This window comes from Acanthochromis polyacanthus, chromosome 20 (assembly GCF_021347895.1).
Source record: "Acanthochromis polyacanthus isolate Apoly-LR-REF ecotype Palm Island chromosome 20, KAUST_Apoly_ChrSc, whole genome shotgun sequence".
NCBI classification, from domain to species: Eukaryota; Metazoa; Chordata; class Actinopteri; family Pomacentridae; genus Acanthochromis; species Acanthochromis polyacanthus.
This window is the reverse complement of record NC_067132.1, coordinates 189,460-205,108: the sequence shown is the minus strand read 5'-3', so window position 1 is coordinate 205,108 and position 15,649 is coordinate 189,460. Positions and strand designations below refer to the sequence as shown.

At 38.0% G+C, this 15,649-nt stretch overlaps 1 protein-coding gene across 1 annotated transcript in view; it reads right to left on the bottom strand.

The window, feature by feature from the left end:
* Positions 1–15,649, bottom strand: part of LOC110947061 (protein CIP2A homolog) — a 43,843-nt gene that overhangs the window by 17,623 nt on the left and 10,571 nt on the right. Inside the window, exons 3-6 of the mRNA XM_051940426.1 lie at positions 3,265–3,366; positions 2,385–2,451; positions 2,106–2,243; positions 1,657–1,766 (exon numbers count right to left, since the gene is read on the bottom strand). Of these exons, the coding sequence (XP_051796386.1) occupies positions 1,657–1,766; positions 2,106–2,243; positions 2,385–2,451; positions 3,265–3,366 (417 nt within the window). The remainder of the gene's footprint in view (positions 1–1,656; positions 1,767–2,105; positions 2,244–2,384; positions 2,452–3,264; positions 3,367–15,649) is intronic.

Here is a 15,649-nt window from a genome sequence, read left to right as displayed (position 1 = left end):
TAGGACTGAAACACAAACAAAAGCAACATTACAAGCCTGAAGCACCACTAAATTCATCATGCACGCCTAGGTTCTTACCTTTTTTCTGAATTCTACAGTTATGACAGTGTTACATTGACTTTTTTTATTTTTAAGTTATTTTTTTGGGCCTTTTCTTGTCTTTGACAGGAAAGTAGGAGAAGAATAGGGGAAGACCTGCGCAAAGGCCCGTTTTTTTTTTTTTAAAACAATAAACCACTACATCAGGGGTGTCAAACATGCGGCCCACGGGCCAAAACTGGCCCTCCAGAGGGTCCAATCTGGCCGACTTTGTAAAGTGCAAAAATTACAGAGAAGACATGAAGTGTAGATTATGAGTTAGTAAAACTATAAATTTAAATAATTTCTGACCATGACAAGTTGTTTTTTGGATCATAAAGTAAAATACTAGATTGCTATTGTTCTTGTCATTTTTCGTCTCTTTTTGTAATATTTTTGTTTGTTTGTCATTTTTTCTCTGATTTGTCGTTTGCCTCATGTTTTTTCGTTTTGTGTTTCCTTTTGTCTCGCTTGTGTGTCTTATATTTGTATATTGTGTTTCGCTTCATTTGTGTTTTGGTTGTTTTTGTCATTTTATGTTTTTTGTCTCGCTTTTGTTGTTTTGTCATATTGTTGCCTTTGTCATTTTTTGTCTCGTTTGTGCCATTTCTGAAATTTTTTTGTCTTGTTTCTTGTCGGTTGTCACATTTTTTTCATTTTGTGTCTGGTTTTTGTAATGTGTCTCATTTTTGTCATATTTTGTCTTGTTTTGTTGCTTTTTTGTCTGACCTTTGTCCTTTTGATCACAAGATGAAATACTATATACATGCCTGTGACTAAACACTTTCTACCTTTATAGACACTCTGTGATCTGGAAGTTGTAATGTGTAAATGATAAACTGAGGCATAATGCTGCTGAAATTGAATTATTTTTCTTAAGAAATTTCAGGCTGTTCTAATATTGTGTCAAAAGATAATTCCTTAAATGTGAACATTTTGCACTAAACAAAGGAAAGATTAGGAGTTGTGGTTATTTATTTATAGGTTATTATGCTGTGATTTATTGGTCACTGGAGATCAAATTGGGCTGAATGTGGACCTGAACATAAGATGAGTTTGACACCCCTGCACTAGTCTATTAAAGATAAGAGTACAGACAGGCAGAGAGTATTTTCAGGGCACGATACTCTGAATATATACAGTATTTACAACATCGGTACACAGCAGAGAGGGATTCGTTCACGCACTGACCAACAAATTAAGAGTATAAGCTGTTTCTGTTGGACTTGATCCTGATATTTAAGTCTGATTTTGCACTAAGACAGTTTATTCTGCTAACGGGATTAATTATGTGTGGTTCAGAATATAATCAGATCAGACTAGACACGGTTTTCCATTTGAGATGCAGGCTACAGTATCAGAATCAAACAAGCATCTGAGCTGCTACTAGAGGCTGATAACTTTTTATGAAATCTGCATCAGATCTTACAGGATGTGAGAGTTTTGTGACTTTTGTACAGATTAAAAGCTGCTGGAAACTGTCTCTACCACCGCCTCTTGTCCATTTCCTGTTCGTCACATTCAAACCTCACATCCCTCTGACTGTCAGGTTCATGTGGACTCCAGTGACCGACTTACCTGCAGCACCAGGGCCTCTCCAGTGTGGCGCTGTGGCAGTGGATGACGGAGCAGGGTGCTGGTGAGGTTGTAGCTGCTGTGGAGAATCTCCCGGCTGTGATCGTCACCGGCTGCAGGACGGCAAAAACACAAAGATTATGTTTCAGAGAGCGATGGCAGTTCAAGATTCACACATTAACTGGCCTGCTGCTGCTTGCTTTCTACATAAAATAGGTTAAAATTTGATTATTAATGCTACAGTGGGGAAATTTACAAGTATCAGCAGCAAAGATGGTGCAAACATTTAGGAAATGAAGTACATAATAAAAAAAATACCCAAAGATATACATGAAATAATACCTGTGATGAAAGCTGCAGTATGTACTTAAGTAAAAAGAAAGAATGGCGTGATTTGGAATGCAGCCTTAGTTTGTGCAGTGGGACGGTGTAAACAGGTGAATCTACCTAGCTGGGCCAGCAGGAGATGATGGAGCTGGTCAGGGCGGGGCTGGTGTTGGGTTTCAGCCAGTCCACCAGGCCACTCACACACTCACTGGGCAGAACCTGACCGAGGACAGCAGCTGGTCGCATTTCAGGCCTGAAACCTCCTGCAAACACACACAAAAAAAGCTAATATTGTGGCACCGACATGAGCTGTTTTTCATGGGAAATCACTCGGTTTCATCTGGGACAAATGTGATGTTAAAACGACTAGTTTAACTCTTTTCAAAGTAGTTTTTGTCACACACCTGTCTGAGCACCAGACACAGCAGCCTGCATTGTGGGGCGTTTAGGGAACTTGGTAAATTGTAGCATCTATCGATAAGAAGAGGTTCAGCAAGCGATGTGTTTTGCCTGAGACAGGTGGAAGGTGCGACCAAATGAGAAAGTTGGTCTGAGACCTGCTGTAATCACAAGCCTGAAGTTAGGGTTTTATTAAGTAAACCAACCTGCTGTATTTTTACTGCTGTAACTGTCAGATCAGTGTATATAATCACACTATTTTGTACAAGGAATAAGGCAAGTTTACACTTCCATTTATTTGCGTTGCCTCCTGTGTGCATTTGTACATTAACAGCAACATCAGTTTTTAAGTTAATAAATGTGTTTTTATTTCAATTCTTATTCTGTTTTTGTTTTCTAGCATAGATAAATAGATAGATTGAGCATTTTATTTTTTCTTGATAACTGCTAAGATTTAAAATAAAATTCCCAGAAAGTGTAATCAACGCAACAAAAAAACAAAAAATTTCACTCTTTTAACCTATATTATGTCATTTTCACTGTGTTGCCTGTTTTTCTAAATGTTTCTGTAAATCTCTGCGAATGTCTTTGTGTCTTGTGATTATTTCAGATACAATTCACTGTACGTGTTTTATTTTGATGAAGGAATAAAGGGATTGTTTGTATATTTTGGACACATACTGTTCAAAACCTCTCATTTTAAACAGCAATTTAACTGACATTAAAGCAAGTAAGCGGACATATGTTGATGATTTCTGATTTAGCTACCCCATCTGATGCACCTACAGACTGTAGGTTGCCATGAAGGATAATTAAATCTGTAATTTACGTGTTTTATGGGTGAAAACATTGAATTTCTGACTGTCCGTTAACATCACAGCTCACCTCCACTTGTCTTAGTAGCTGCGCTGCGTTTGTGTCGTCCTGTTGTCTCTGTACTGCTGGATAACCAGCAGCAGAGACTTCAAACTCGTCGTCACGTCCATCCTGTAGAGCAAAAACTTCACTGTGAGGCTGTTTTAAACACTTTCAAAACTATGATTTCAACCGGCGTGCATCTTGAACCTCCCGGATGCTAACACTACCTAGCAAACTTATCTTACTGTTTTTGACGACAGAATCGGAACCTAATTATTAATAAAGTGTGAAATATGAAGTGGTGATGGTGTGGATTAAAATGCTGCGGTACATAATGTGTTTTAGTGTTGTTGTTCGGTGAGACTACCTGCGGCAACTTTTCCTTCTTCGACAAACATCAACAACCGGCGACACAGAAGCGACTTCCTCCGCTTCCAGCTTCGAACCGGAGAGAGACCGAACCATGTACGAGCAGGGGAGCACAACACATTAAATCTACATTAATAAAGCTACTCGTGATTGTTTCCTGATATCAATAAATTAATTCGGTTACTAAAGCGCTTGGATATTGTAATTAAACCGCAGGCATAGTTTAAGTGGGTGTTTTAATGATTCAAAGCAAATAAAAAAATCCTCCCCTTGTAAAGTTTTGATGGGCGAAACAAAGCGACAGGTACGTAACGTAAAGGGCGGAGCAAGAGACAGCCGCTGTTTTGAATAAAATTAAATAAATTTAATAAAATTAGAAGCAGTCCGGATTTGTTAAAAAAAAAAAAAAAGAAGTCTAATATTTATGGTTTTTTTAAAAAATCTTTCTGATTTGTAAAACTGTGAGCCTTCATTGTGTTTTCTAGTATTTATTAATTGTGGGCTCATTTAGGACATTCTAATTTACTTATATTTCTTACACTTCATTATTTCATTCACTTGATTTCGATATACTAAGTATTTATTCATTTATTTATTATTGATGTATGTATGTATTTATGTATGTATGGATTGTGTTATTATTGATGTATTTATTTATTTATTTATTGTTGATGTATTTCTTAATTTTGATGTTTGTATGTATTTATTGTTGATATATTCATTTATTTATTTTCAATGTATTTATTATTAATTAATCTATTTATGTATTTTTTATTTATTGATTATGTATGTATGTATTTATTGGATTATAATTGATATATTATTTATTTATTTATTTATTTATTTATATATCAATGTATTTATTTGTTATTGATGTATTTATTTATTTATTGGTTTATTATTGATGTATGTACATATTTATTTATTGATGTATTTATTTATTTATTTATTTACTACTAGATAAAATGGCAATCCATACATGTGAACCAACAAACGAAAATTAAAATATGTTCAATAGGCTTGCAATAAATACAAAAATTAATTAATAAATAAATAAATAAATAAATAAATAAATAAATAAATAAATCCTATGAAATACTGCTGGAGGTGCCAAGGCTTTTTAAAATGAACAAATGTGAAATGAGTAAATAAAATATATGCATCCTTTGGAGGAAAAAAAGCTTTTCAAAATAAAACCTTTATTTACTTCGGGCGTTCATTTACATTTGTATTGCCTCGTTTATTTATTCTCTGCTATTCCTACCCAGATCCCAACGTGTCCTTTTTCTTTTTTCCTCAAGAAAGGTGCGCGCAGCACTGTGCAGCAGCCAGAGCTGCCATTGGCAGGGCAGCTCGAATGAAATTTCGTTGTATATGAAGTGTGCAATGACTTAATAAAGATTGATTGATTCATGGCCACAGTTATTAATCTCATGGAACATTGATTTATTTAAATATTTACTATTGTGTAAATCAGCAAACACCTGCAGTGCAAACGTTCAAATGTCCACCACAGACTGTTCCATTTCGAAAATACGGTCGAGCTCGTTTAACTCTGTGGTTTGTGGTGCTGCTGTGCCTATTTCACTTTACTGACCTTATTGGATGTTTTGTTCACAGCAACATCTTATTTATCACAAGAGGGCTGTGTACTCTGTGTTGGATCGTACTAAACTCCACGTTTGTCTGTTTTCTGTGTTAAAAACTACATTGGCTGCATACATATTAGACTTTCAAGGTAGCCCTGTTCGGAATATTTGAGTTGTTGGTCAATTTTTTGTTGAAATAAATGCATAACATTAACCGTTTTGAATGTGGCCATGAAAAGATCATCAGACTTTCCTGCATTAGAGAAAACACATCGACCCCATGTTCGTGCATCTGTGGCATTCGTTGGTAAATATTGCCCGACATTAAAAATTAGTCGTCATATTTTCACTATTTGATCTGCTGGTGGGCTTCTGTGTTGTCTGCATGTTGAGCTTCCTCTGTGGAAACTGTGGCCAGACACTGCTAAAGGTTCTAAGCCCACGCTGACTTTTTCCTTTTGTTCTTTTTCATGTCTTGTTTTGTTAGAATTTGAGCAAAAACTTCAACACAGATTGCTTTAAATGTGCAACACAAAGCGAATTTTCACCGAAAAACAGCCTGAATGGGCAAAAGTGGATTCAGGTGTAACGCATGTTTAGAAAAGGGGAGATGAGGAAGACATACAGAACGAGAGCTGAGTTTGTAGTGGAGGGGTGTGAAACTGACAGGATGTGTGGTGCTGTTTGTCCGTACAGACAACGAGGACAAGAGTTGATGAGCATCACATGCATCTTGAGGTTATTTTGTCCTGCAAGAAGTCACCTTTAACAGAAAAAAAATGACAGTCAGAGTTCAGGGTTCTTGTACCTGCAAGATTGAAACTTTAATCACATAAAACAGTCAAAGGAAAACACACAATGGAAAAAGTAATTAAAAAACAGGTTCATATTAGAGAATATTCGATTGAGTGAGGAGGAAGTTCTATGAAACACCCTATTTTTGGTTTAAAAGTGACCCTGAGCCACAAAAACAAAAACAATCTGTAGATTTAAAGCCACAACAAGCAGCAGCAGAAGAGCTTTAAACAACTAAAATAAGAACAGAATGTGTCATCTATTATACTGCAACTTGTGGTGAAAAGCAAGAACATCGGTCCGAATGCACACAGAAGCCAACGTCTGCCGTCATCATGTAAATGAAACACTCTTCTTTAACTTAACTGAAGCATCACTGCACTCCGAATTTAACATGTCCCTTCAAGGTTGAGTTCCCACAGCGTTTCTGATGCTCATCTCTGCTCTGACGATTTACTGGAAAGGTTGGTGTCAAAAGAAGAACAGCAGAGGAAGACAAATTCAAGAAAGACTCTGAAACTGAAAGAAGAAGATAAAAACATCTGACTCTCGATCGTTATCTGTCACGGTGGCACAGTTTTAACTGATCTTATGTGTGAAAACTCATTTTACCACGAAAACTGTATATTTATCCGAGTCATTATTGCTGCATGTTCGTCTTAATCGTCACGTGAGCAAAATTCAAAGTATTTCTTTGCAGAGTCAAATATTCTTGACTGAATTAGTTTAAATCAACAATACAGTTTGATAAAAAGCAGATTATATGCAATTATTAGGAGTTCAACACTCATTAGGGAATAAATCCGCTAAAAGATTTAACTTAAAGTGGTAACAAATCAAAAAACTGTCAGATATTGCAAGTAAATGGAAACTGCTCTTTCCAACCAGTGGAATAAATCAAATAAATCAGCCAGGCGGAAATTTTGGAGAAGAAAGTGACTTTCCTGAAGTCAGTGTTGGTTTAAGCATCAGCAGCAAAAACCACTTTAAAAATCAACAAATCTTTATTTCTGTAAGACAGTCACATAGATCTCTTCCACCTCATTCTTTCAGTGCTCCAATGGATCTGGATGCAACAGTTCCATCATGGTGATTTGTCTGGTCTGTTGTCCGCTCATTTCAGCCGTTCTAATCTGTTTCATGTTTTTAGTTCACCGGCCCGCGGGCGGGCCGTTTTGATATCTGCATAAGCATTTTTCGAAATAGAACAACACTGCCAAAGCGATGATTCAAACACTATACACCGATAGAAAGCTTAGATTCTCATGAATCCACCGGTATAAACCACTTTCAGATGTGATTACCTCAGCGGGTAACATAAACACATTTCTCCAACAAACAACAAAAATTTAAAGGGACACATAAAGGGCATAACTCACCTTTGGACGGTCTTTTACCGGTCAATGATGAAATAATCCACAAAAACCGGCCATAATTCAAGAGTAGTCATCCAGACAATACTAGCAAGTATAATATTTTGTCCAAAATATGTCTAGAAATAAGTAAATAATCCACAAATAGCTCGGCTCCGTGTGCGCACACGCGGCGCGTGGCGGCGCTGCACGTTTCATAATCACTGTATTTATGCCCATAATTTTATTCGGCTTGCAGATATCCATGTGCTTTTGGACTCAAAATGGCAACTGAAGTCTTTCCTTTATGTTTACACTGCGTTTCAACCAATCAAGTGACTCTGGCCTGCCTACGAGCCCTAAACGGCCAACCATAGCCGAGACTGACCGATCTGGATCTACCTCTTTTTGTCAGTAAATTCTGAGCAAATCACGTCGGAGGAACGTTTGACTGACAGGGCTGGTAGCCAATGAGCTTGCTGAATACCAGGATATAAATAGAGCCTCTGCCAGCAGGGTTCTGTGACTCTTCACACATCGGCTCCGGCGCAGCGCAGCAGGAGCCTACCTGCCAGTCTCTCTGATCCACACTGGAGCCACTCTGAAGTGCCGTTTTTGAGTTCTTTATGAGTTTTGGAGTGAAAGTAATGTGAAAACGGGCTGAAAATCGAACATAAATCATTTTTGCCCAGGGAGTGCAGAGGATGTACAGAGGGTGTCCAAAATTGACAGCACCGGGGCATATTAGTACAAAAACGTGTGAAACACTCATTTCTTGTAGTATTGCTCTGAAATTTTGTCCTGAACTATGTAAGACCCCAGGCTGTTGCCTTGTTGTGTTTCAAGCTGTCACAGTGCTGCCACACCAATTTTCAGGTGTTTTATTAGGGAAAAAATTTAGGCGAGAATAAAATTCATCCTAATTCAGTGTGTTCCAACATACATAACTCTGTGCCAGTAGCACCTAGAGTAATTCTGACTGCACTGGGTGAAAATTCAGGTTTGTTAGCTTTCAAAGGAGACCCCAACCATGCCTGTACTCCAAACAGTTCAAGGACAGCATTCAATTTACTTTCCGTACATCTTCAGTAGAAATTTCAGGCGGAAATTGACTGAACCTTATAGGGCTAACTAAGAGGAGGGTGAAATTATATATCAGATGCAATAATTGCTGCAAAGTTGTTTGTTCTGCATCGTGTCAGTCTGTGTGAAGACAGGCAGTGCAGTCAGCTTGTTAAAGGTATTCACACAGACTGACCTGGTGAGGTATTGGGTGAGTAAAGGGCACAGGGACACTTTTGTGACACTGAATGCTATTCAAGTTCAAGCAAATAATGAGATGAAATGTGTATTTGTGTGTTGGGTGTTCCTGCTTTAAATCGATAACATTTATAACAATGTCAGTGCTGTGAGACAAGCAGAAAAGGAAATAATATTGAGATTGACTGATGATACAGAGTGACTTCTTTTACTTGAAAACAATTACCTTCCTGAATAATTTTAGATTTACATTCACTTAATGTAAACTGCAGCAGTAATATCTTATCTTTGGAGGTATGGGTATGTTATAATTTTTTAAGTAGTCATTAGTATTGTTATTTACAGCATAAAGAATGTATTTGAAAAATATAATCATGAATTGACTTGTCTATTTGTACAGATTTCTTTTGCCCTTGCATTATATTAAAATCCAGACTGTGGACATTTGTAGCAAGTCATCATTTCTTAAAGTCTCAATAAGGCAGTAAAAAAAATTGTGAAGTTGTAACGCCATTAGTCATGAAAAAAGAAAAGAAAAAAAATTGAAGATGAATTTCTTGGATTACTTATTTCTCCAAAATAATAATAATAATAATAATGAAATCCACATTATAGGATATTTTTCAAAGTGATGAGGAAAAAAAAGGAGAGACACATACTATTGATATTTAACTGCTAACATTTTAAATATCCTTCCACACTTCTCCCATCTGCACTACAAACACAGCCTGCAGTTCAGTGTTTCACAGTTCGCTGGATTTCTGTCTCATGACTATTGTTCACATCTGAGTGCCTGATGCTGTTGCACTCCTCGGCTTTTGTTTTGTACAGAATTGAGTTAGAGCAAACAGCTTATTTTGCCAAATTTTGAATGACAATTGCAGGATGAAGTGATTAAATATCACAATTTTAGTTGTAGTTTTAGCTTGGTTTCTTGACTGAACAGATGAGCAGCTTGTTCAAGAACTACTCATCTGTTTGGATCAAATAGATGAGTTTGAGTAGTTCAAGGACAGCAAAGAAGTTCAAAATCGTTTCTTTCATAAATGGTGTAATTTTGTTAATTTTGTCAACAACATAGCTTCATAATCCAACAGTGGGTTTTGCAGTTTTAAGGGCTAATAGGTATAGCATCATGCTGATTACAGAGGTAGTGTCCAATTCCTATGCATCTACTTCAGGCAGATTTTCCATGGTTGCCTTTTGTTAAGATCTCACTGTAGATATTACTGACAGATCGTTTCACGAAGCAGGTTCAACAATAGTTTATCCGTGAACTCTGAGTTGATCTACTCTGAGATAGAAAACTCCGAGTTTTTGGTTTCCAATGGCTGATTTGAGTTGGTTTTAATCAACTCAGAGTAGTTTCACCCAGAGTTAAGCGCGTGCACCACAACTCTAAGAAGACAGCATCAAATGGAGCCCCGATTCGAAAACTGGAATTACAAAGATTACAAAGATTGCCAAAAATGAGGACGAAAACAAAAATGAATCCACAATGTTCTTCATGTCATTACAAAACAATATTTTTTCAATTTGACTCTCCCCAACATCCCTCTAAATTCTAACCTGATTACACCATTCTCAAGCTCACAGTTTGTCTGCTGTGCCAGTGTACTGCATCAGTTATGCAGAATGGTGGAAAGGAAAAGTGTGCTTTTGTGGTAGTGCATGAATGACTGCATCATACAGCTGCATACAGCTTGTTGTTTATTCAATGATTGTTCAATCAAATTGTTGCACAATTAAAAGCATACATGTACATGCATTGTTAAAATATGTCAAAAATTTGAATTTAGGGTTATTATCATTTTAAGTATGATTATACACATTTTTTAAACGGGAACATTTGACGTGATTAACATTCTTGTTCTTTATGTCATGTTCTACATATTATTTCCATTATCAATAATATATCCATTGTCTTTTTGTTTACATTTACATTTGAAATTAAGTAAATGCATAAATCTCTTTGTCCTATATTGCCATTAACCAGATGTCATCCGGGGATCTGGATGGTGGCCTTACGGTTTCAGACAGGACAAACAACACTAAAAATGAGGTGACAATGGAAAAGTTAAAAGAAAACAAAAACAACTTTCAGTGTTAAAGCTTCTCGGAGCTAAAAGAGAACAATTACAGAGAAAATGACTTATCATAGAGTGTCCATTGAGTGTGCAGGATATTCAGTTCTTTCTGCACATTAAATGACACATAGCTAGAAGTATTTTTCTTCATTACTAATGATTTTGCATTTATCCAACATGAAAAAACTTAAACTAAATCTGCTTCAACAAAAGTGGAATGTTTTACATTCATTTCAGTTTTAAATTCAGGTCTCTGATGTGGCAGAGGATCAGCCTATGTCACTATTGTTCTTTGGAGACTGTCCTCCTTGAAAAACGACCGCATAGGTCTTCTGTACACACCCGTATTACGACCGAGTGTTACATTTTGAAGTTAAAGCGACCTCCAGCAGTTGAGTAAAATCGACACTCCAGTGTCTCAGCTGAAACGTCACCATGAACAAACTTTGACCTAACACTAACCCTAACCCTAACCCTAAACCGTCTTGCGACAGTGAGGGAAAAGCCATTCCGTGAGGGAAAAGCCGTTTCGCGAATTAAATCCCGTAATGCCTTCCTGTCCCCCGTAGGGGCGCTAACATAAATACGCTCTCATGGGTCGTATTCAGGGGCACGTTACATACGACCTGTGTGGTCGTATGAGTTTGAGGGCTTGTTGGTTCTTTGTCACTTCACTGGTCTACTAATTGGCATTCCTCTCATTGCCCTAATTATTGACATGCACTTCTATGTTTTAACTAATTAGCATTTCATGTTTGTATGAACAGTCTCTGAGGACATCCAACCTCCACAGATTAGAAATCATGCAGCTCTCCAACACCACTATACTCTGTTTTATAGTCAGTTTAATTACCATCAAGACAAAAAGTGCTGCAGTGCTGACAATGAAACAGTTTCCCCTAAAGATTCTGCATTAAGAAGACAAACTGCAATAATTACTTCATTTCTTTTTCAAAAGTGGCCTCTTTAGCCTGTTTTATGCTGATATTCTAAGTGAAAAAAAATCACCATCTAATAGTAATTTGCTCCTGCAAAGCAATTAGTACAGCAGTGATAAAAACCAGTTCAAGCCCAGCAGTACTTTCCCTCCTGACTTTTGTGCATTTATTGAGACTGTATGATCTAATCATCATGACCCTATAGTAAGGTTAAGTGAGGCCAATACTAAACTCAAATGAGACAATAATGAAAGAAATTATACCCCAGCTGACTCTAGATATTGAATTTTCATGATGTCATGACAACTGAAAGGTGTTCATGATTAACCAGTGCACACACACAGATACAGTAAATTACTTTTTGTTATCTGGAAAAATGGGAGCTCACTCAGATCTCTGTCTTTTGTTATAAATGTAAAAATAAGGAAACAGACAAACAAAAAAACAACAAATGTAAAGGTATTCAAAATGAGAAATGCTAGACAAAAACATCAGCTTCATATGTGATCTTTTTGCTTTTTGAGAGTTGTAGTGTATAAACTGCCTGTGTTTTAAAATTCACTTTGCTGTCCATCCTGTTCGCCAGTCTAGCCTTTTTTAACCCTTGCCTCAGGTTAAAGTTGGTCCAGCTCTCCGTTTAAAGGGTTAGATTCTATCTGCCTATTAGTATTTCACCTAACAGGTTTCAGCAGAATAAATTAAGCTGGAATCGAGAGATACTCGCCCAGGTTCTAACTGCCTTGCATCCGAATGTCTCACCCCTCTTATCTGATAAATGCTATTCCACCAAGCAGCCTTTCTAGTAGTAGAATTGATCTATCATTCACATTCGTTATCGGTCAGCTTCTCTCTTAAGGACTTGCCTGCACTTGGTGCTATTCCTGGGTTCGTTTTAGAGGTTTGGAAAGAACTAACCTCAGGGGTAATGTTTAAACAATCTCACTTTGGACTAAGTAACCTTTAAGAACCATTGGATTGAATGCACACAATCAACTTAACTTTTTACCACTATGCAGATTTTCAGTGGTTTATAATAATTTCATTAGGCTTCTCTTTAAATGCAATAGAGCGTTTTATTAAGCAAATTTTAGCAAGAGCACAGCATCAATTCATGATTAAAACAATTAATTATTTCTGATTAAAAATGAGACTAAAGTAATAAATTGAGCGTACCTGACAATCTTCTCTAATTATTAAATTTAGGAGAGAGAGCGAACAGCATGGCCACTACCGTATCACTCGGTCTTGTCTTGCGTCTGGGAAAAGCACTCAGTTGTCCGGAGGACTCGGTACGATGTCTTCTTTGTGGACAAAAGGATCTTATCCCTCGGCAGGGGGGAGCGGAGGAGTCCTGTAAGCCAATCGTGGTCTGGCAGTTACCTCTGGAATTGGCTGGAACGTTAGTGCTTACGCCCCAGCTGTCTTCTCTGTGGTATGGTGGTGATGGAAAACCCTCGTCTGTTCAGGCTGTAGTGGGTCACTGGGTCTCCCAGCCCCGGGGAGGGGAACAGCCCGGTGCTGTTGCCTCCTTTGCCTCTTCGGGTGTAGTCGGTTCTTCCCTCTATTGGTTTCTTCTGGATAACTGCAGAACCTCTTAGGACTCTCCGTTTGGCAGAGTGTGGTCTTCGCTTGTTGAACAAAGTCAGAAAAGACTTTGCTTCCAACGATGTCCTCAGCGATCTCTGGAGCCTAAGTCCCGCGTCGTCTTCCCGTCTCTCGGGCAAAAGAGGAAGGTGAAGATTCTTCAGAACTCCGGCCAAGTTCCCTTTGCAGCTCTTTTTAGCAGCTCCGGCGAACAACAACTCCCCAATAATGTCTCTGCTCTCCCATTCTTATACTCTCTCCAGACACACAAAACTGGCTAGGTACGCCCTCTGACACCGTCTAACTTATGCAATCAACTTTGTCATCACATACAGCAGTAATACAGAAGTCATGTTGTTACAGCAAATACACAGTGTCCATATTCTGTTTAACACACACACATTCCAGCCCACCCTTTTGGGTTTTTCCCAAACTTCCCTTTTTCTGAGGAGGCTGCAATGTCATTGTGGCTGCCGAGTCATGGTGACTGTTGTTTACTGTACTTCTGCTTTCTTAAGGCCTGGACACACAAGCCTATGAGGCCTGTACGCACACACAGAGCCTAAAAAAAGGATTACTTCACACAGAATCACTTCTTAAATCATTCCTCTCAATCTGAACACATTAAATCATCTGAATTATTACTTTAATCAAATCAACACTTCAAAAATGTATATATATATTTCAGCAAGCAGAATCATATGGTTAACTTATAATGTTTCTTCTTAAGATCTTTACTCATCTGCTTCAAAACCTTTGTTACCTTAGGGCCATAATGAGCCTGAGTCCTCTCTGAGACCTCAACATCTGCATCTCACTTGACAATCCCCTCTTCATGTATTCATCATGTACAATGGGTACGGAAAGTATTCAGACCCCTTGAAATATTTCACTCTCTGTGTCATTGCAGCCATTTGTCAAAATCAAAAAAGTTCATTTTATTTCTCATTAATGTACACTCAGCACCCCATCTTGACAGAAAAAAACAGAAATGTAGAATTTTTTGCAAATTTATTAAAAAAGAAAAACTGAAATATCACAGGTGTGTGCCTTTCCTAATCAAGTCCAATCAGTTTAATTAAACACAGCTGGACTCCAATAAAGAAGCAGAACCATCTCGAGGAGGATCGGAAGAAATGGACAGCATGTGAGTTAAATATGAATGTCGCTGCAAAGGGTCTGAATACTTATGACCATGTGATATTTCAATTGACTCTGGAATTGGAAAACCTATTGTAAATTGTAAATTCAGCCACTTAGCATAAGGAAAATTAGACTTGTGTAGCCTTTCTGGAAGGGAAGGGGAGGCTGCTGCAGGATGTGTAGCTGTAATGATCTGCTGGATGAGTTGATTCAGGAACGCAGACATGGGAAGGAACTTTGTCATAGCTGCATTTGAAAAGGTGCACAAGTGAAAATAAAGAGTCAAAGCTCATATTTACAAAGAAAACACTCACTCTTTTGTATTGTAAAAGTTAACTTAAGGAACCCTAAATTTAAAACCAAATTAAGGTACAAAGAAAATATACCAAAGGCCAAATAAAATAGTAAAAAAGAACTTGCATGAAAGCCAATGACTTTCTTTTATACAGAGTTTTGGAACCAAATTCAATTCAGCATCTAACCAATCGTGGATATGTTCCTCCCAAGGGGTGGTGTTGCTTCACTGTCCAGGAGAGGTTCAAGGCCAAATTCCTTTAGAACTTACTCTTAGTTAATTTCTTAAATGCACAAATCTAACCAAATATCTCTTGCGATTAAAGATTTGAAATTCCACTGAATATGTGATTAAAATGACTTCAAACATGATACGTTTATCTCCTACAGTTCCTGAGATAATTTTTGAAAATGTAAAATAAAAGCGTAAATTGTAGAATTTCAGGATATATCAAAGTAAACTCTGTAATATCACTAAGTATCAGGGCCTCCTCCTCTGCCACCACCTGATTCAGCTCTCTCTCTCCCCCCTCTCTCACTCTCCCTGCTCACAGAACCACCCTCTCCAGCTGCAGCCAATCACCAATCTCTCTCCCACTGAATCCGGAGCAGCTGAGAAGCATTACCACTAATTACTCCTCCTGCATAAAAGACTAGTCATTCCACACAGCCTCTGCCAGATCGTAGACTCTGCTCCGGCAGTTAGTTGCCTTCTCGCCTCTAAAAGTTTGTTTTGAGATTGATTCTAATTAGTGATGGTGAGATGAAGCCTCATGAGGCATTGAACCACTTGAGCCAATTGGTTTGAGAAAGGGTTCATTTCTTGAAGCTTCGTGAGCACATGAAACCACCTGGTCCTGGATCGCCTGGCAAACCCAAACATCAAAGAACCAAAACCCCCTATCCGCTCTCCGCCACCCCATTGCTCCACGCCACCGTCTGTTCCACCGCTGGTCTCCAGTCTCCCCCATTCCTTCGCCAGTTTCTCCCTGTTCACTCTC